Source organism: Canis aureus, chromosome 18, assembly GCF_053574225.1.
Source record: "Canis aureus isolate CA01 chromosome 18, VMU_Caureus_v.1.0, whole genome shotgun sequence".
Taxonomy (NCBI): Eukaryota; Metazoa; Chordata; class Mammalia; order Carnivora; family Canidae; genus Canis; species Canis aureus.
This window is the reverse complement of record NC_135628.1, coordinates 38,845,668-38,868,995: the sequence shown is the minus strand read 5'-3', so window position 1 is coordinate 38,868,995 and position 23,328 is coordinate 38,845,668. Positions and strand designations below refer to the sequence as shown.

The 23,328-nt window shown below is 35.0% G+C and overlaps 1 protein-coding gene across 1 annotated transcript in view; it reads left to right on the top strand.

Moving 5' to 3' along the window:
- The window catches only part of SDHAF3 (succinate dehydrogenase complex assembly factor 3), a 68,605-nt gene extending 55,846 nt beyond the window's left edge, over window positions 1-12,759 (top strand). The window contains exon 2 of the mRNA XM_077856828.1: window positions 11,989-12,759. Coding sequence (XP_077712954.1) covers window positions 11,989-12,192 — 204 coding nt within the window. The 3' untranslated portion in view covers window positions 12,193-12,759. The remainder of the gene's footprint in view (window positions 1-11,988) is intronic.
- The last annotated feature ends 10,569 nt before the right edge of the window (window positions 12,760-23,328 follow it).

The following is a 23,328-nucleotide window of genomic DNA, read 5'->3' as shown; positions in this document are numbered from 1 at the left end:
ATTACTGTGTTAACCTCAATCATTTGGTTAAGGTGGTGTCTTACTGATTTCTTACTGTGATTTTTCCTTTATTAGCTTAGATTGGGATTGTTTGGATTTCTGCCAATTGCATTCCTATAGTCTGGGTTTTGCTGATTGCATTCCCATAGTGAGGTTTAACACATTATTCTGTAAATTGGGTTAGATGTATGGGCTTGTTAGGTGTAGGTTGGTTTTTGGTATAGGTGATAAGTATCAGGGGGTGCATCATATCTGGTTGTTCTCTTGTTAGGATATCCCTGTAATGTTTATTAATTTCCAAAGCTGGTAAAAAAAAAATCTCATACAGTTCACTTTTATTCTTAAAAAAAAAAAAAACCCTGTGCAATAGAAGTTGGTCTTCTAATACTTCAGAGATAATTTTATTAAACTAAGTTTATTTTTATTTTTTATATACATTAAAGTCATATTCTAATAGATTCTATCTACTTTCTTACCAGTATTTTAGTTGTATCAACTGGATTCAAGTTGAATATATAGAAAGTGCAGTGAAAGCAGAACTAGTCTCAAGGTATTTTAGTCTTTTAATCCCTGATTAACTGGTACTGTAGGTCCTCTGCCTTTTAAAAAGCCCTAGTGAGAAATGGAATTAGCAGCCACAGTGAATTCATCTTTTGCTAACAGGTAACATCTTTTGTTATAACATGAAGGGTGGTTTTTTTCTATTAGACTTTTCTAAAATTTTCAGTAGTTTACTGCTATATTAGTTTTCTGGGGTTGCTGTAATAAATTAGCACAACATGAAGGCTTAACACAACAGAAGTTTCGTCTCTCAAAGTTCTAGATGCCAGATGTCCTAATTAAGGCATTGGAGGCTCTAGGGGAGAACCTGAGCCTTGTTTCTTCCAGTTTCTGGTAGATGTAAGGATTCCTTGACTTGTGGCCACATCACTCCAAACTCTGTTTTCACATCATCATTTTTCTAGTGTGTTTAATTTCTCTCTTACTTCTCTCCTAGATGAACATTTCTGATGGTATTAGAGTCCAACAGGATAATTTCCTCATCTCAAGTATTTAGCTTGTATTTATTTATTTATTTATTTATTTATTTATTTATTTATTTATTTAAAGATTTTATTTATTTATTCAAGACAGACAGAGAGAGAGAGAGAGAGAGAGAGAGAGAGAGGCAGAGACACAGGCAGAAGGAGAAGCAAGCTCCATGCAGGGAGCCCAATGTGGGACTCGATCCTGGGTCTCCAGGATCACACCCTGGGCCGAAGGCGGCACCAAACTGCTGGGCCATCAGGGCTGCCCAAGTATTTAGCTTTTAAATACATTTGTAAATCCTTCACCATATAGGATAACACAGGTTCTAGGAGTTAGGACTTGATATAATATATATATATATATATATATATATATATATATATATATATATGGCACCATCAAGCCCACTACATCTGCTCTTACCATCATCACGAATGGATATTGAATTTTGTCAAATGCTTTTTCTGTATCTACTGAGATATGATTTTTATCCTTCGTTTTGTTAATGTGGTGTATCACACTGATTTATGGACACTGAATCATCCTATATCCCAGGGATAAATCACACTTCTTGATGGTGTATGATCCTTTTAATGTATTGTTGAATTGGGCTCGGTAATGTGTTGTTGAGAATTTTTACAGCTATGTTCATCAGGGATATTGACCTCTAATTTTCTTTGTGTGCAGTGGCTGTGTCTGGTTTTGGTATCAGGGTAATGCTGGCTTTGTAAAATGAGTAAAATAGGAAATATACTCTAAATTTTTTTGCAAGAGTTTGAATTTACCAGTGAGGCCATTTACTCCTGGAATTTACTGATTTAGTTCTTTAAAAAAGATATTAAGAGTGAAGATAAAACTTTATCCCAATCTTTTCCCCTTTCCTCGTCCTCAGAGATAATCAGTATCTTGACGTTGATGGCTATTGTTTCCATATTTGTTTTAATATATTTTGCATTTATATATGTTTATGAATAATATATTTTTGAAATCTATAAAAAATGGGTATACTGTTTATAAATGTAAGATTTTTGCTTTATTGGTCCTTTTTAAAACTCTAATGTGGCCAAGAGTGGCTTCATTTTGTAAGTTTTTGCTGGGAACTTGCTAAGCAATTTGAATCTGTATGTTTTTCAGATATTTACTTTTCAAATATATTTCCTGCCTCATTCTTTTTCTCCAGTTCCATCTAAATAAATGTTTTGACCTTGTCTCATATAACATTGATCTTAAGTTTAATAGTTTTTTTCTTATAGATTGAATGACTTCTGATATATTTCAAGGTCACTGGATCTTTCTTCTTTCAACTCTAGTATGCTTTTAAGCCCAGTGGGGTTTTTTTTTTTTTTTTTACAGTTCAGATAATGCATCATGAAGTTCTAGAATTTTCATTTGGTTCTAACAATTTATTCTGTTCTGAAATTTCTCATGTATGCATTCATTATGGTCAAATTTTCTTTTATATACTTACACATATTTATAATAGCTGCTTTAAAATCCCTTTCCACCAGGGACACCTGGCTAGCTTAGTCAGTAGAGCATGCAACTCTTGATGTCAGTGTTGTGAGTTAGAGCCTCTTATTGGGTGTAGCGATTACTTAAAAATAGAATCTTTTCAGACATTAACTTTTCCATTCATACATTATCTTTTCTTTTGAATTTCCAAGCTTCTAGTAATCTTGGGTTTTTTTTTTCCTGGACACTGAATGATACATCGTAGAGACATTATTCCACTATTTTCTTCCAAAGTGTCTTGATTTTATCAAGCAGTTAATTTGGCAGAACTCTGATTCCAAATTCTGTCTTCTTTGATGAGAAGCTACTGAAATATCTTTTTTTTTTTTTACCCTTTTTGGGGGGCTGTTTTGAGTCTGTTCTGAGCATTCATAGTTATGGGGTTAGCCAGATATTTTGGCAGAGTTTATTTACAGAATTCAGAGTTCCCTTTCTATAGTTCTTTTTTTTTTCCTGTGATATCCCCTTGTCACTTTCCAATTGCTGTAGTTAGCCCACAGTGTCCATAGCTTCTTCCCTTACCTCTCAGCACCAACAGGAATCTTAGATTAAAAGCCATAAATATGGGAATCTAACCCAGTATTCTCTGTCAATTTCTGAAGAGTCAACTCCTTTCTGTTTTCTGTGTAACTCTGGTTGTTCTCAAGTGCCTTGGGGTTGTTGTTTGATTATAGTTCTCTGGAGTTACAAGATTACCTGCAGGAAAGTTGGTCTGATAAAAGCTACTCCACCATTAATTGATATAAAATTTCTTGCATAACCTTTTTCTTAATGTGATTTAAAAAAAGTATATAACATAAAATTTTCCATTTCAACCATTTTAAAGCATATAATTCATGAGCATTAATTGCATTTACAATGTGCATCAGTTACCACTTTCTATTCCCAAACCCTTTTTTTTTACCCAAACAGACACCCTGTGCCTGCTATGAAATAAATCCCATTTTCCCAGCCCGTGGTAACCTCTGTTCTATTTTCTGTCCCTCTAAATTTGTTTATTCTACATGTTTCATGTAACTGGAATCCTACAATATTCTTTGTGAAGAATATTGGCTTATTTCACTTAGCATAATGTTTTCAAAGTTCATCCATGTTGTAGAATATACCAGAACTTCATTCCTTTTTAAGGATAAATATTATTTCCTTGTATCTATACCACATTTTGTTTATCCATTCATCTAATGGACACATGGGTTGTTTCCACATACTAGCCTTTGTGAGTAAGGCCGTTATGAACAGAGGAGTACAAGTCTCTGAGTTCCTGATTTTATTTATTTTGGTTATATACCAATGAGTGGAATTGCTGGGTCATACAATAATTCTTTAGCCTTGTGAGGAATTGCCAAATTGTTTTCCATAGTGGCTGTACCATTTCATATCCCATCAGCAATGCTATTTTCCTCAGATTCTTGCCAACACAATAGGGCTTTGATTTGCATTTCCCTAATGATGTTAAGTGTCTTTTAATATGCTCATTGACCTGGGACCCCAGGGTAGCTCAGCAGTTAAGCAGGCTGCCTTCATTCAGCCCAGGGTCTGATCCTGGAGTCAGTCCCTGGATCGAGTCCTACATCAGGCTTCCTGCATGGAGCCTGCTTCTCCCTCTGCCTATGTCTCTGCCTCTCTGTATCTCTCATGAATAAATAAATAAAATATTTTAAAAAATAATATGCTCGTTGACCATTTCTATATCATCATTGAAGAAATGTCTACTTTTAAAATTGGGCTGTTGTCTTTTTGTGGTTGAGTTATAGGAGTTTTGTGTTTTGTTTTGTTTTTTTATAGGCTGGGTGTTTTCATCCAATACATTGATTGTGATTATTTTTTCCCATTCCGTAGTTTGTTTTTTCACTTTAATAATGTGCAAAGAAGCTTTTGATTCTGTTAAAGGCACAGTTTTGTTAAAGGCACAGTTTTGTTTTTCTTTTAAGACTTTATTTATTCATGAGAGACACAGAGAATGACAGGCAGAGACACAGGCAGAGGGAGATGCAGGCTCCATGCAGGGAGCCTGACATGGGACTCGATCCCGGGTCCCTAGGATCATGCCCCAGGCTAAAGGTGGTGCTAAATCACTGAGCCACCCAGGGATCTCCTTATTTCTTTTATTGTTTGTGTTTTGGGGTCATTTTTCAGAATTCATTGCCAAATTCAAGGTCATGAAGACTTATTTTCTTTTAGGAGTTTTATGGTTTTATCTCCTATATTTAGATCTGAAGTTTCATGGATTTTGTATTAAGTTTTGTATATACTGGGAGGGAGGGATCCAGTTTTCTCAGGAGTGTCTCTTGAAGAGACTATTCTTTACCCCATTGAGTGGACTTGATACTCTTGTTGAAAATCAATTGGCCATATATGTAGGGTTTATTTCTGGACTCTAAATTTTATTCTGTTGGTCTATATGTTTATCTTAAAGCCTGTATCACATTGTTTTAATTATTTAATGTAGCTTTGTCGGTTCTGCAGTCAGATGCTGTGAATGCTCCAAATTTGTTCTTCTTTTCAGAACTTTTTAAAATACAATTTTTGGATTCTGTTTTAGACATTCATCCATGCTGATAAATAGACAGTTTATTTACCTGTTAATGGGTTATAAAGTAGTATCTGAAATTCTAGTCCAAGATGGTTTACTATGAGTAGACCTTACCTCCAACATTGATATACCTATTTATATCGATAAATAGGTATACCTATTTATTCATTGGTATACCTATTGATTTAACTATTAATAGAGCAATTCCTCCTGAAAAACAAAAACAAAAACCTGAGGGGTGACTGAACAGCTTCTGTACAACAAAGGATAGATATACCATGTTTCCATCTCTCTTACTATTCTTTACATGGTAACAAAGAGAACCTCCACCCCAAGCACTGCAAACTATGGTGGGGAGGGATAGTACTGAGGGATGATAAGCAGATATGTTTGCTCTAGACTATAGAAAAAAAGCCATGGCTGAAAAGGGCAACTAGAATGTAAAGGAACCAGTCCTAGAATCCTGCCAAATGGCAAGAGAACTGTTGGTGAGCACCAGGCCTATGCTTCCCCTCCATTTTGAAAGTACAGATGGGAACAGGGGCTGAGCATCTTCACAGGCCTGGTGCCTCAGTGAGCTCAGACCATTTAGCACACACCAGCGCCAGATGCCCTGGGGCACAGAACAAAGAAGAGCAACTACAAGGAAAACAGAACTGGAGGTTATCACAATTCCGGACTTCAAGTTATATTACAAAATGGAGTAATTAAAACAGTATGATATTGGCATAAAAATAGACATATAGGGTACCTGAGTAGCTCAGTCATTGGGCATCTGCCTCTGGTTCAGGTCATGATCCCTGGGTCCTGGGATTGAGCCCCACTTTGGAGCTCCCTGCTCAGCAGGGAGTTTGCTTCTCCCTCTGTCCCTCTCCCTGCTTGTGCTTTCTCTCTCTCAAACAAATACATAAAATTTAAAAAATAGGCATATAGATCAATGGAACAGAACAGAAAACCCAGAAATAAATGCATGATTATATGGTCAATTATTCTGTAACAAAGGAGGAAAGAATATGTAGTGGGGAAGAGACTGTCTCTTCAACAAATGGTGGTGGGAAAACCAGACAGCTACATGCAGAAGGCTGAAACTTGGACCACCTTTTTTTTTTTTTTGCCATACACAAAAATAAACTCCAAATGGATTAAAGATGTAAATGTAAGACCTGAAACCATAAAACTCCTGTACAGCCTGAACACAGACAGTAATTTCTCTAACATTGGCCATAGCAACATTTTTCTAGATGTGTCTCCTGAGAAAATAGAAGCAAAAATAAAGTATTGGGACTATAGCAAAATAAAAAACTTCTGTACAGTGAAGGATAGAACCAACAAAATGAAAAGATAACCTACTGAATGAAAGAAGATACTTGCAAATGACATATGATAAAAGGCTAGTATCCAAAATATATAAAGAACTGATAAAACTCAATATCCCAAAATGAATACTACAATTAAAAAATGGGCCGAAGACATGAATAGATATCCTTACAAAGAGGGCTTCCAGATGGCCAATAGACACATGAAAAGATGCTCAACGTCATTCATCATCAGGGAAATGCAAACCAAAACTAAAATGAGGTATCATCTCACACTATGAGAATGGCTAAAATCAAAACCACAAGAAACAAGTGTTGGCAAGGATGTGGAGAAAAAGATACCCTTGTGCGCTCTTGGTGGGAACGCAAACTGTTGCAGCTACTGTGGAAAATAGTATAGAGTTTCCTTAAAAAAAGTTAAAAATAGATCCTGTAATCCAGTTACCCTACTACTAGGTATTTACCTCCAAAATATAAAACACTAATTCAAAGGGATACATGCACCCCCATGTTTATTGCAGCATTATTTACAGTAGCCAAACTATGGAAGCAGCCCAAGTGTCCTCAATAGATGAATGGATAAAGAAAGTGTGGTATGGATATACAATGGACTATTGCCCAGCCATAAAATAAAAATCTTGCCATTTGCAACAATATGGATAGAGCTAGAGAAAATAATGCTCTGCAAAATAAGCCAGAGGAAGGCAAATACTGTATGATTTTAGTCATGTGGAATTTAAGACCAAACAAGTAATTATGGAGAATTAACTGATGGTTACCAGAGGGGTGGTAGGTGGGGGAATGGGTGAAATAGTACACTCCTCAATCCTTGTCACCTATCATAATTTAAAAAAAAGAAAAGAAAAGAAAAGCTAAGTAAGGGGTAAAAAAAAAAAAAAAAAAAAAACTACTATTACAATATAAAGGATCTGAACAAGAAGAGAAACTTGACCAAACAAGAAGGGAGCTGCTGAAATTCTCTCTGGGTAGGAGGGGCTAGCAAGAGCCTTGGTTTATGTTTCCCCCTCCTCCTAGGTAGCATGGACAGGAGAATGGTTTGGGTGCCCTAGCTAACCTATCACCCCAGTGAGCCCCAGGACCCGAGTCCACACCAGCCTCAGCCATCCCACCAAGGCAGCCTCAGAGAAACATAAATGAGAATACCCACGGTCAGCACTTACTGCTGTTCCAGCCATCATGCCAAGGTACAAAGGTATACCAGTGCTAAGCATCCTGGAACAGTCTAGGCCACACTGCTTTGGCTCCAGATGGCTTACTCAGTATGCTCTGGGGACCTCCTAGCTCATATCTACTGTACTAAGCATCCTGGGACTCACCTTGGCTCCAACCACCCCACCAGGACACCCCCTACGTGGAAGTCCCTGGGACTCCAGGGTCCCTGCCCCATTAGAGCACCCCACTTTTCTCTCATTTTAGCTATCTTGCCAGGATATCCTCTGAACAGAGAGCTTTGAGACCCTCCCACCCCCACCTTGTTCCAGCCAGCCAAAGTCACCACCAAGAAGCCAAAGCTTCCACCAGGGATGACCATACACAAAGCTATTCCTTCAAGTTTAGGAAAGTTCTGATTCATAGAAACAAACACCAAATGTCAAGCAAAATGAGACAGAGGAATATACTCCAAATGAAATGGAGATAAGTAATATGTCTGATATAATTTAAAGTAATAATCATAAAGATGCTCACTGAAGAGAACTCAGTAAGAACTTCAACAAAGAGACTGAAAATACAAAAAAAGAACCAATCAGAGTTGAAGGATACAGTAACTGAAATGAAAAATACATCAGAGGGAATCAACAGGTTAGTGGATGCAGAGGAACTGATCAGTGATCTAGAAGACAAGGTAATGGAAAGCACCCAAGCTGAACAGCGAAAAAGCTTTTTAAATGATTCAAAATATCTTTTAGACTCTCAAGTACCCATTTATATTATAGAAGTCCCAGAAGGAGAAGAGAGGGGAAGAAAATAGGCATCTTTGTTGAGGAACTACAGAACATTCCAAACAAGATGAACTCAAGGAAGTCCACATCACTTGACACATGATAATTGAAATATCAATAGTTAAAGATAAGGAGAAAATTTTAAAGCAGTAACAGAGGGAAACTCCATAAAGCCTCTGCTGATTTTTCGGCAGAAACTTTGAATGTATCATGCCCCTCTCTTCTGGCCTGTAAAGAGCTGAAAGAATATTTTTGGTTTTATGATTTTGTTTTGTTTTGTTTCCTACCTGGCAAGGAGAGAGAAAGAGTTTCCCAGACAAAGAAAAGTTAAACCAACCTTATAAGAAATGTTAAAGGGACTTAAGGTGGGAGGGGGAGGCCCTAATTGAAAGTAGGGAAAATATGAATAAAAAGTAATATATGACAACATTTACATGAACTGTGAAAGTAGGAGTTAAAAAGTTCTTTTAGAATGTTCAAACCTAAGTGGCTGCCATTTTAATATAGTTGCTTTATCCTTGTTATATATAATGTTATATATGTACCTCATGGTAACCACAAACTAAAAACTTATAATAGATACACAAAAAAATAAAGAGGAAGGAAGCCAAGCATAACACCACAGGAATTCACCAATCACAAGGGAAAAGAGAGAAGAAGAAATGGACAGAGAACAACTAAAGCAACTGGAAAACAGTTTAACAAAATGACAGTTACATACCTATCAACCATTACTTCAAATGTAAATGGTCTAAATGCTCCCATCAGAAGACATTAGATGACTGAATGGATTAAAAAAAACAAGACCCATCTGTATACTGTCTACAAGAGATTCACATCAGAGCTCAAACATGTAGACTGTGAAAGAATGGAAAAAGATATTCCATGTAAAAGGGAGGGAGGAAAAACTGGGTAGCAATACTCAAATCAGACAAAATAGACTTTAAAGCAAAGACTGTGGGGCACCTGGGTGGCTCAGTTGGTTAAGCATCTGCCTTCGGGCCAGGCTATGATACCAAGGTCCTGGGATGGAACTCCATGTCAGGCTCCCTGCTCAGTGGGGAGCCTGCTTCTCCCTCTCCCTCTGCCACTCCCCCTGCTTGTGCTCTCTTTCAGATAAATAAAATCTTAAAAAAATAAAACAAAGATGGTAATGAGACAAAGAAGGGCACTACATAATAATAGAAGGATCATTCAACAGGAGGATATAAGAATTGTAAATATCTAATACCCAACATTGGAGACCAAAATACAGAAAGCAAATATAAACAGATACTAAGAGAAATTTAGGGTAATATAATAATAGTAGGGGACTTTAATATCCCACTTATATCACTGGGTAGTCGTTAAGGCAGAAGATTAATAAGCAGTGGCTTTGTATTCAAGACCAGATGGACTTACATATACAACATTCCATACAAAACAACAATATACATTCTTTTCAAGTGCACATGGAACATTCTCCAGGATAGGTCACGTTAGGCCACAAATTAAGTCTCAAAAAATTTAAGAAGATTGAAATCGTATCATGCATGTTTTCTGACCACAAGGGTATGAAACTAGAAATCAGTCACAAGAAAAAAAATGGAAAAAACAAACACATGTAGTAGGCTAAACAACATGCTGCCAAACAACCAGTGAGTTAATAAAGAAATCAAGAGGAAATTTAAAAAATACATGGAGATTAATGAAAACACAACAGTAAAATCTTTGGAATGCAGTGAAAACAATTTTATAGTGATACAGGCCTACCTCAAGAAACAAGAATCTCAAACAACCTAACCTTACACCTATAAGAGCTAGCTAGCTAAAAGAACTAAACGAGCTAAAGAATAAACAAAGCCTGAATCTAGTAGAAGGAAGGAAATAATAAAGATCAGAGCAGAAATAAATGAAATGGAGACTAAAAAACAAAACAAAACAATGGAAAAGATCAATGAAACCAAGACCTGGCTCTTTGAAAAGATGCAGTATCTGAATAAACCTTAGTGTATTTGTTCTTTCTTCTACTGAGAAGTACAGTGAGATTGTTTCCAATTTTTTTTTTAAGATTTTTTATTAGAGAGAGGCAGAAGGAGAAGCTGACTCCATGCAGGGAGCCTGATGTGGGATTCGATCCCGGGTCTCCAGGATCACACCCTGTGCTGAAGGCGGCACTAAACTACTAAGCCACCGGGTCTGCCCTTGTTTCCAATTTTTGCTTTAACAAGTAGTACCACACTTCTTATGCTACTCAGTCACATGTTTGAAAGTTTCTTTAGAATGATAGTTCTCAACCTGGGTCAGCCAGGGAACAGTTAGCAAGGTTGGAGGCATTTTTGATTATCAAGACCGAGGAGGGTGTGCTACTGGCATCTCCTGGGTAGAGACTAGATATACTGCTAAAACATCCTATGGTGCAAGAACAGATTCCCATCCACCCCACTACAAAAGTATTATCCAATTTGTTAATAGTGTGAAGGTTGAGAAACCCTGTTCTGGGGCATATACTTAGAGGTGGGATTGATAAAGCTTGCATTTGTGCAACTCTTTTTCAGTTATTATATGAAACTGACTTCTGTAAAACATAAAATATTTTCAATACAGGTAAAGATTTGGAATGTCTTGAATTAAAGTTTCTTTGGTAATAATGGCAGTCCAGTTATAAACAATTTAATTAAACTAGATAGAGTTAGTGGCATTATATAGAGTTAAATATTTACTTACCTAGAGGGTGCATACATTCTTTTAACTTCATGAACTAAAATATATTGTTACTTACTGTCTGATTAAAGGATTGATTGTAGAGTGAAAGTCTGCTTCAAAAATGTATCACTTGTGCCAGACAACAGTAGTTGGAGTATTAGACTAAAGATGCTGATTGAATGAGAGAAAAACTACAGCATGAAAAATAGAGAATTTTTTCCTGACAAAGATTATTATTAAATATTAAAAGGTTAAGGATTTGATAACTTTCTCTCTAGTGTGAGAGAATTAGTGTTTTAATTGAAAGTAAGAGAATTAACAATACATTTTGAAACCTACTGTTAAGTCTATAAGAACCACCACTCTCTTTTGAAAACCTGAGGAAAGGGCAGCCCAGGTGGCTCAGTGGTTTAGCACTGCCTTCAGCCCAGGGCATGATCTTGAGGACCCAGGATCGAGTCCTGGCTTGGCTCCCTGCATGGAGCCTGCTTCTCCCTCTGCCTGTGTCTCTGCCTTTCTCTCTCTCTGTATCTCTCATGAATAAATAGATAAAAATTTTTTAAAAAGAAAAAGAAAGAAAAAAAAGAAAACCCGAGGAAAGCTAGAGCCCCAGAACTATTTGCAGTAGTTCTGTGCATACAATTTAGCATATCACTTTTGGGTGGTTTATGCATGTTCTTCAAGTCTATCCATGGGCCATTCCCAACCCCCCAGATCTCCAGGTTAAAAACTTTGCTAAAATCTATTGAAACTCTTAACAGTGCTAAAAATAACATATATTTGAAATTTTCACCAATAGTAAATCAGCAGCCATTTTGTTTGTATCTTCAGTGATGGGAGAAAAATAGTGACTTGGAATTAGACTTTTTTTAAGTTCTCTAACATTAAATGAGTAAATATATATCTTACTTTTATATATATAACTTTTTTTTTTTTTTGGTCTTTTTATTAGGTGTATGCCTCAGTGCTATGGCAACAAACTAATGAAAACAGACAAAATTCAACAGAAAAAGTATGTTTTGGAGCTGCCCTACCGGAAGAAAAACTTAATGACTTTCGTGATGAACAAATTGGACAGTTGCAGGAGCTGATGCAAGAAGCTACTAAACCCAACAGACAATTTAGTATTACTGAATCTAGGAAACCAGAATTTTAATCTATACAATAAAACTTAGCAAAGCATTTTAAGTTCAGAACTCCTTATTTTAACTCTCATGTTTTTTTTTTTTAATTTATTTCTTAAGATTTTAGGCTTTGAGAATGCCTGTATTAATGAAATATTCTTTTACTTGGGGATGTTATCGACAATGTATAGATCAATATATGACTAGTAGACAAAACTTTGTATTATTGAAGTAACAGTATTTGCTAGATAGGATTTGATTTTTGGACTAAACAAGAAAGAATGACTGTAAAATGGACAAAATTGTAGAATTTTGCCAGAAGTTTATGTATAAATTTAATGCTATTTTTGTTCAAGCATTAGCCTCATGGTTTTAGCATCAGTAGATGAGTATATTGTAATAATAACAGATGTGGAATTCCAACAGAGTTATTATTTATGTATTGTCACCCTGAAATTTTCATCATTTCTACTTTAATAATGCATGTATGATTATTCTTGTAAATATCCTTTCTCCCTCAGTCATTGTTTAGATATAATGGAAGATTAAAAAGAAGCTTTAAGATTCAGTACCACACATGGTATAATCTATCGTACAAATGGTAGTGTAATTTTTTTTTTTTAGTGTAATGTTTCTACAGTGTTTATTAATAACAGATGAACCCTTAAATTATACAATTTGTAGTTACCTTGAGAATCTCATGTATTGCCTCATAATTGGGGAGATAAAAATACTCATAAATTTTTTTAATTCATTATGAACTGAAAGTCAAGTGGTAATCCCATGCATATCCTAAAATGTTTAATCAAAAAAAAATAGTATGTATGTCTATTTTGAGATTCTGAAGTGATCATTTTTCAGATTAATAATTGATTTATATTTACTCTCTTTTGCCATATTGGGCTTTTTCTTTGTGTATGGCTGCCAGACTCCTCAGTCCTTTTTAGTATCCCTCATTGAGTCAGTTTGGAGGTTGATGTTTGTCTTTTCTCATTGAAAGGGAGTCAGTAAATCCGTGATAATCTAGGGTCTACATTGTAGGCCCCAGGAATATAAGAAATGAATAAAATAAAGCTTTTGCCCTCTAGGAGTTTAAAATCTAGCTTGTATCTAGGAACCATTTCATCATGAACAAATATATCACATCCTTAAACTCTGCACAATACAGTCTTTTTCATCTTTCCTGGCTTATAGACATCTAACACCCAAAAGGACAATACTTCTTTGTGTTTTGTGAAGTGGGAGTTGTGGATCCTTTTTACTGTAACACAGAATCTCCTCCTGTTGTCCCTTTCAACCCATCACCATGCCACCTTTACTTAATTCTTTCATTTGTACTATTTTCTTTCTGGTTATACTTCCCTATTCTTTTTCTTTGGCAACTGGCTCATACTTCTCCATCTCAAGTCTTGCCATCACTTTGGCGACCTTAATACATCCGTATGGTTGACATATGTAGTACCTGATGGTTTTCTAATGGTTCAAAATTCACTTAAACCACTCATAAAAAATTTTCCGGAAATCACAGCCATACTTATTGGACACCAAACAAATTACTAGCTTGAGGTTTTTCAAAGTTTTACTGTTACATTGCAGCATCCTTTTGGATGACATTTCTTTGAGAAACTGTGCTTTTAGCAATTGCTGTGATAAAAGTATCACACAAAAATGTTCAATATGATTACAAAGTTTGAAAAGCTGTGTTGTGTCCAAACAAATACTAAGTTGTTAGGGCATAAAAACTGAGTTATTAGAACTATGTAGTAAATGAAACTTGAATTTTTGGGGTTTTTGTTGTTAGTTTTTGCTGTAGGTATGCTTTGTAAATACTGAGACACTAAGAGTATGTAAACTGAGAAAGTTTGGGAACTGCTGCACTTGGCAGTGTTAGGGAATGGTCTTTAACTATGAACTCTAGGATTTTGGCCACTCAATTTTTTCAATGTTATTCTTGTACTGCCTTCACTTCTACCTTAGTCTGTCCTAGTTTCTCTGATCTTTCACTTCCTCCATCCATTTAGCAATACCCTCAATGTCACTGTCTCCCTTTCTTTTAACCTCATCCACTGCTCTCACTAATGTAACTCACTTGTCAAAACCAATAGGATATTATGCACTGCAAAACTGATATGTTATCCTGTGAGGCTTGATGGTATTAACTATTCCTTACTGTTTTTAAACCACTCCTGTTTACTGTATATAGAAAACCCTTAAGATTCCACCAAAAAACTGCTAGAGAACTGATTAAGTGAATTTTGTAAAGTTGCAGGATATAAAATCACTGTACAGAAATCCATTTCATTCTATACACAAAGCAGCAGAAAGAGAAAGAAAACAATCCCACTTAAAATTGCACTAAAAATAGTAAAATACATAGGAATAAACCTAACCAAAGAGATGAAAGACTGGTACTCTGAAGACTATAAAACACTGATGAAAGAAATTGAAGATGACACAAAGACATTCCATGCTCATGGATTGTAAGAACAAATATTGTTAAAATGTCCATACTACCCAAAGCAACCTATACATTTAATGCAATCTCCATCAAGATACCAACAGCATTTTTCATAGAACTAGAACAAAAAATCCTAAAATTGAAAAAAAAAAATCCTAAAATTGATGTGATACCACAGAATACCCCAAATAGCCTAAGCAATCTTGAAAAAAATTGGAGGTACCAATCCTGGACTTCAAGTTATATTACAAAACTATAGTAATTAAAACAGTATGTTACTGGCACAAGACACAGATGAATAGAATGGAAAACTCAGAAATAAACCCATGATTACATGGTCAATTAATTTATGACAAAGGAGGAAAGAATATGCAGTGGGGAAAAGACTGTCTCTTCAACAAATGGTGTCAGGAAAACTGGATAGCTATATGCCAAAGAATGAAACTTGGACCGCTTTTTTTTCTTACACAAAAATAAACTCAAAATGGATGAAAGACCTAAATGTAAGCTCTGAAACCATAAAAATCTTTGAAGAGAGCACTGGCAATAATTTCTCTGACATTGGCCATAGCAGCATTTTCCTAGATATGTCTCCTGAGGTAAGGGAAACAAAAGCAAAAATAAACCTTTGGGGCAGGGCAAATGTGTGGCTGAGTTAAGCATCTGACTCTTGATTTTGGCTCAGGTCATGATCTCAGGGTTGTGAGATTGAGTCCTGCATTTGGCTCTGCACTGAGTGTGGAGCCTGCTTAAGATTCTCTTTTTCTCTCTCTCTGCCCCTCTGTTTCCAACTCACTCACATGCTCTCATATGGGACTACATGGGACTCTCATGTAGTCCCATGGGACATTGGGGCTACAGCAAAATAAAAATCTGCACAATGAAGGAAGTAACTAAAAAGCAACCTACTGAATGGGACAAGATGGTTGCAAATGACATATCCGACAAAGGGCTAGTATCTAAAATATATAAAGAACTGATAAAAACACATAAAATGAATAATCCAATTTAAAATGAGCAGAAGACATGAACAGACATTCCTTCAAAGAGGGCATCCGGATAGCCAACAGACACAGGAAAAGATGTTCAACATTACTCATCATCAGGGAAATCTAAATCAAAACCAAAATGAGGTATTACCCCACACCTGTCAGAATGGTTAAAATTAAAAGCATAAGAGCCAACAAGTGTTAGCAAGAATGTGAAGAGAAAGGAACCCTTGTGTACTGTTGGTGGGAATGCAAACTGTTGCAGCTACTGTGGAAAACAGTATGGAGTTTCCTCAAAATGTTCAAAATAGACCCTCTGGTCTAGTTACCCCACTGCTGGGTATTTACCCAAAAAATCCAAAAATACGAGGTCAACGGGTTACATGCACTCCTATGTTTATTGCAGCACTGTTTACAACAAACTGTGGAAGCAGTCCAAGTGTCCATCTATGGATGGAAAAAGAAGATGTGGTTGGTTTACACACACACACACACACACACAGGAAAACTATTCAGCCACAAAAAAATGATATCTTGCTACTTGCAACAACATAGATGGAACTAGAGAGTGCAATGCTATGTGAAATGTTAGTCAAAGAAAGACAAATACCAGATGATTTCACTCATGTGGAATTTAAGAAAGAAAACAAGAGTAAAACAAAACAAAAAACAGACTTCATTATAGAGAACTGATGGTTACCAGAAAGGAGATGGGGATGGGTAAATTAGATGCTGGGGATAAAGAGTACACTTTTGATGAGCACTGAGTAGTGTACAGAATTACTATATTACTATATTTTACACCTGAAACTAATATAATAACTAATATAATATATGTTAACTATATTGAAATTAAGAAACTTAAAAAAAAATAAACCACTCTTTCTTGGTTTGTATACTGCCTAACTGTCCTTTATGGTTTTGATTTTTCTTTTTTTTTTTTTTTTTTTTTGGTAATACTCATCTTTAGGACTCTTACTTTACAAATACATTGCTACAATTAGCTGTACTCTTTTAAAAAAATATTTAAATTCAATTTAGTTACCATATACTGTATTTTAGTTTCAGGAGTAGAATTTAGTGATTCATCAGTTGCGTATATCACCCAGTGCTTATTACATCGAGTGCCCTCCTTTATGCTCATTACCCAATTGTTCTTTCCCTCCAGCAACCCTCAGTTTGTTTCCTAGAGTTCAGCATCTCTTACAGTTTGCCTTCCTCTATTATCATCTTTATTTTTCTTTCCCTTCCCCTATGTTCCTGTTTTGTTTCTTATTCTACATAAGAGTAAAATCATAAGATACTTGTCTTTCTCTGAGTGACTTATTTTGCTTAGCATAATATTCTCTAGTTCCATCCATGTTGTTATAAATGGCAAGGTTTCATTCTTCATGGTGACTGAGTAATATTCTGGGGTGTGTGTGTGTGTGTGTGTGTGTGTGTGTGTGTGCCACATCTTCTTTATCCATTCATCTGTCAAAGGGCATCAGGGCTCTTCATTTTGGCCGTTGTGGGCTTTGCTGCTATTAACCTTAGGGTACATGTGCCCCTTTGAATCACTATGTTTGTATCCTTTGGATAAACACCTACTAGTGCAATTGCTGGGTCATAGGGTAGCTCCATTTTTAACTTTTTGAGGAACCTCCATACTGTTTTCCAGAGTGGTTGCACCAGTTTGTATTCCCACCAACAGTATAAGAGGGTTCCCCTTTCTCAGCATCTTTGCCAACATCTGTGGTTCCTTGAGTTGTTAAATTTTAGCCATTCTGACAGGTGAGTTGGTATCTCCTTGTGGTTTTGATTTGTATTTCCCTGATAGTGATGTTGAGCATCTTCTCATATGTGTGTTGGGCATTTGTATGTCTTCTTTGGAGACATATCTGTTTGTGTTTTCTGTCCATTTCTTGACTGGATTTTTTTGTTTTTGAGGTGTTGAGTTTGATAAGTTCTTTATAAAGTCTGGATACTAACCCTTTATCTGATAAGACATTTGTAAGTATCTTCTTCCATTCTGTAGGTTGCCTTTTAGTTTTGTTAACTGTTTCCTTTGCTGTGCAAAAGCTTTTTATCTTGATGAGGTCACAATAATTCATTTTTGCTTTTCTCTTGATATTAACTGTATTCTCAAATCTATAACACCAACCTAAATCTCATTTCTCAACTTCAGATCTGTGTTTGAAATTCTATTTGGCATATCTAACTCATATTTAAAAACAAATCTATTGGGATCCCTGGGTGGCTCAGTGGTTGAGCATTTGCCTTTGTCTCAGGTCGTGATCCTGGGGTCCGGGGATTGAGTTCCACATCAGGCTCCCTACAGGAGGCCTGCTTCTCCCTCTGCCTATGTCTCTGCCTCTCCCTTTCTGTCTCTCATGAATAAATTAAAAAACAACAACAACAACAAAGCAAACAGTTAAATATCAGGGCAACTCCATAAGGCTATCAGCCTCTTTTTCAGCAGAAACTTTGTAGACCAGATGAAAGTGGCTTATATATTCAAAGTGCTGAAGGAAAAAAAAAAAAAAACACCTGTAACCAAGAATACTCTACCCAACAAGATTGTTCTTCAGAATTGAAGGGGAGAGAGTTTCCCAGACAAGCAAAAGTTTAAGAAGTTCATCACCACTAAACAAGCCTTATAAGAAATGTTAAAGAGACTTTTTAAGTGGAAAATAAAAGGCTATAACTACAGGCAAGAAAATTAAGAAAGGAAAACATTTTACTGATATAAGTAAACATACAGTAAAGTTAGATCAATCATTCATAATGCTAATAAAGTTAAAAGACAAAAGTAGAAAATCAATTTTATCTATAAAAATTAGTCAAATACACAAAATAAGTTTTAATATATAATATAGGACATGCATAAAAAATAGAGGGGGGTAGTAATGTAGTAATGTAAAATGTAATGCTTTCAGAATATGTTTGATTGCAACCATCAACTGAATATAAACTATTATATACAAGATCTTCTTGGTATCCACTTGCTGTAATAGATACACCAAAAATAAAGAAAAATGAAGCCAAGCATAACACTAAATAAAGTAATCAAACCGCAAAAGAAGAAAGGAAGAGAGAAAATCTACAAAACAACCAGACAACGGTTAACAAAATAGTGGTAAGTAAATACCTGTCAATAATTCAAATGTAAATGGTCTAAATTCACCAAATGACATAAGATGATTGAATGGTTAAAATATACAACCTATCTATATGCTGCCTACAAGAGACTCACTTCAAAACTGAGACACATACAGTTTGAAAGTGAAAGGATGGAAAAAGATCTTCCATACTCATTGGTAAAAAGCTTTAAGTTTTTTTCTTCTAAGAACAGGATTAAGAGAAGGACATCCATTCTCACCACTTTTATCTGACATAGTACTGGACATCCTACCTAAAACAATCAGATAAGAAAAAGAAAAGTCACCCAAATTGGCAAGAAAGAAGCAAAACCATCTCTATTTGCAGATGACCTAGGGTTTTCTGTACAGAAAACCGTAAAGATGCCATCAAAAAACTATTAGAACTAATAAATGTATTCAGTGACATTGCAGGATACAAAATTAATAGAAATCTATTGCATTTGTGTACAATAAAAATGAGCTAGCAGAAAGAGAAATTAAGAAATTAAAAAAAATCCCATTTACAATCACATCAGGAAAATAAAATACTGGGCAGCCCTGGTGGTGCAGTGGTTTAGTGCTGCCTGCAGCCTGGGATGTGATCCTGGAGATCCGGGATCGAGTCCCACGTCGGGCTCCCTGCATGAAGCCTGCTTCTCCCTCTGCCTGTGTCTCTGCCTCTCTCTCTCTATGTGTCTCTCATGAATAAATAAAATCTTTAAAAAAAAAAAAGAAAAGGAAAAATACTAAGAGATAAATTTAACCACACAAGTGAAAGCCCTGTACTCTGAAAACTAAGACATTGATGAATGAGATTGTAAACAAGACAAATAAATGAAACAATTAAATGGAAAGATACATACTACCCAAAGTAATCTACCAATTCAATATAATCTCTATCAAAATATCAATAGAATTTTTCACAGAACTAGAAAAAATAATCCTAAGATTTTCATGGAACCACAAAAGATTCTGAATAGCCAAAGCAACTCTATGAGAAAGAAGAACAAAGCTGGAGTCATCACAATCCCAAATCTCAAACTATGTTAATCAAAACAGTATAGTACTGGAAAACAAAACAAAACAAAACAGACAACAAAATAGCTCAGAAATAAACCCATACCTACGGGTCAATTAATCTATAACAAAAGAGGCAAGAATACACAATGGAAAAAGACCGTCTCTTCAATAAATGGTGTTGAAAAAAATTGGACAGTTACATGCAGAAGAATGAAACTGAACCACTTTCTTACACCACACACAAAATTAAACTCAAAATGGATTAAAGATCTCCATGTATTACTTGAAATCAAAACTCCTAAAAGAAACCTTAGATAGTAAAATGGACATTGCCCTTGGCAATGTTTTTATGGATAAGTATCCCTAGGCAAGGGAAACAAAAGCAAAAGTCAGCTAATAAAGGACTACACCAAAATAAAATGCTTTTGCGTAGTGGAAGAAACCATTAACAAAACAAAAAGACAACTCAGTGGATGGAAGAAGATATTTGCAAATGACATATCCAATAAGGGGTCAATATCCAAAATTTATAAAGAACTTAGACAATTCAACACTAAAAAACTAATTTTATTAAAAAATGGACCTGCAGAGACATTTTTCCAAAGAAGACCTAGAAATGGCCAATAGGCACATGAAAAGATGCTCAGCATCACTCATCATCAGGGAAGTGCAAATAAAACCACAATGAGGTATCACTCATACCAGTCAGAATGGCTAAATGGAGACAAGTGTTGGTAGAGATATGGAGAAAAGAGAACCCTGTTTTCTACAACCCTCGATGTAAATTGATGTAACTGTGGATGTGAGTATGGAGGTTCCTCCAAAAATTAAAAATAGAAATACCATATGATCTAGTAATTCCACTACCAAATATTTACATAAAGGAAACAGAAGCACTAATTTGAAAAGATATATGCACCCCTATGTTTACTGCAGCATTATTTACAATAGCCAAGATATGGGCCCTAAGAGTCCATTGATAGGTGAATGAATAAAGAAGACACTGTGTGTGTGTATATAAAATGAAATATTACTCAGCCATAGAAAAGAATGATGTCATTTGCAACATTATTCTAAGTGAAATAAGAGGAAGACAAATACCATATGATTCCATTTATATGTGGAATCTAAAACAAACAAGCAAAAGTAGAAATAGTCTCATAAACACTGAGAACTGGTGGTTACCAAAGGGGTGGGAGATAGGGGATTGCAAAATAAGTGAAGAGGATTAAGAGGTATAAACTTTGATTATAAAATAAGTAAGTCATAGTGATGAAAAATACACCATAGAGAATATTGTCAATAATATTGTAATAATTTTGTATGATGACAGAGTGTAATTTGCACTTACTGCTTGTGAGCACTATGTAATGTTTATAATTGTTGAATCACTATGTTGTTCACCTGAAACTAATGTAATAGTATACATTAACTATATTACAATTAAAAAAAGTGTGGATTTTATGAGAAGAGAATAAAGGTATTGTAATGTATAAATGTGATATCTAATATATAACTTATTTCTATATAATGGCCATTTTAATGGTTACATGTTGTATAGAATTGATTTTCTAATGTAAAACCAACTACTATAAATGATTGTTTAATAGAAATGAGTATGTAACTTCCAAGCTAGTAATCGAGGAAAACAGATAGAAAAAAATTTTTTTTAAAGTATAGAAAATAAAAATGAAAAGAAACATAGAAGAAGGATAAGTAGAAAAAAATTGAGATAGTAAAATAACCAAAATATGTCAGTAACACATCACATGTATGTGGACTAAGCTATCCAGTTGGAGGCAGAATAAACTAATTGACAAATAAAACCACTTATATTCTGTTGTAAGAGATCACACCTAAAGGATAAAATATAGAAATTTTGAGAGGAAAATTTTGGTAAAAGCTATACCAACCCAAAGTAATCTGATATAGATATATTAATATCTGGAAACAATTGTAAAGCCAGAAGCACCGTTAACTTCGTATGATGAAAGGTTCAATTCACTGAGAAGATAATTTTTTAAAAAAGATTTTATTTATTTATTCATGAGAGACACAGAGAAAGAGAGGCAGAGACACAGGCAGAGGGAGAAGCAGGCTCCATGCAGAAAACCTGATGCGGGACTCGATCCTGGGTCTCCAGGATCACACCCTGGGCTGAAGGCGGCGCTAAGCCACCTGGGCTGCCCAAGAAGGCAATATCTAAATTGATATTTACCTCGAAGTAGGTGATTAAGCAGCCCCATATTTTAGGGGGTTAGCACAATTCTAAAAAACCAATGAATGAACCAAGAAATTCTAATGTATCCTAAAATATGAGTGGAACTGAAAATAATTTATTTCACTTGATAAAATTTATGGGCTATAGCTAAAACAATAGCTGGAGGGAATTGATAGCTTTGAATGTGTCTAGCAGAACGAAAGACTGAATATTAATGAGAAGCATTTATTTTAACAAATTAGAAAAACAGCACAAAATAACCTCAAAGGAAATAAAGATTAGAGCAGAAAGTAATAAAAAAATTAAAAGTTTATTTTTTGAAAAAAGACTTTTTTTCAGTGACAAATCTCTGGCAAAGTTAACTTTGAAGAGTGATATCTGGAGTGAAAAAGAGGACATACCCATTTCTTTTGTGACATTAATAGATATGATATTATGAAAAACTCAAAGCCAATAAATTTGTAACATAGAAGAAATGGGCTAATTTTTAGAAATATACAGCTTAGCAAAATAGACAAAAAATTGGTTCTATAGCTTTTAAATTAATTGTATTCATAGAAAGAAAATTCAAAGCCTAAACAACTTCTATGGGGAGTACAAACAAATATGCAAGAACTTAAACAAGCTTTCCCAGAATATAAAAAGAAAGGGAAACTTTCTAACTTGTTTTATGAGACCAGCAAATATCTGATACCAAATGATGGTATGAGAAAGGAAAATTACAGGCCAATTTCACTCATGATATAGAGCATAATTCTAAACTGTTAGTAAAACAAATACAGCAAAGGATAACTCATCATGACTTGGTTAGGTTCATATTAGAAATCCAAAGTTATTTTTAAAATAGAAAATCAATTACTGTGATCCACCACATAATCAAATTAAAGGAGATTTAATTGTGATCATCTCATTAGATGTATTAAAAGCAATTGCTAAGCATTCGACATCTATTCATGATAAAAATGCTCTTAACAAACTAGATATAAAGGGCACTTCATCAATCTAATTAAGGGGTTTCTATCAAACATCTGCAGCAAACGTAATGATGAACCCTTGAAAGCTTTCTCTTTGAGATTGGGGAAAAGACAAGAATGTCTCATCACTGCTTTTCAAATCAAAACTGTTAGTCTGAGACAATATTATATATATGTTGAACATCCAAAAGAATCTACACATTATTAGGATAAGGGAATTTAATAACTTTGTTAGATGCAAAAATTGCGATACGAAAATCAATTGCATTTCTATATGCGACAATGTGAAAATTCATAAAAATATTATGAAAATAATAACAAATATTAAACACAAAGCAATTTCATAAAAGATCTTCAAAACTCTGGAGAAAATTTTGAAATCTT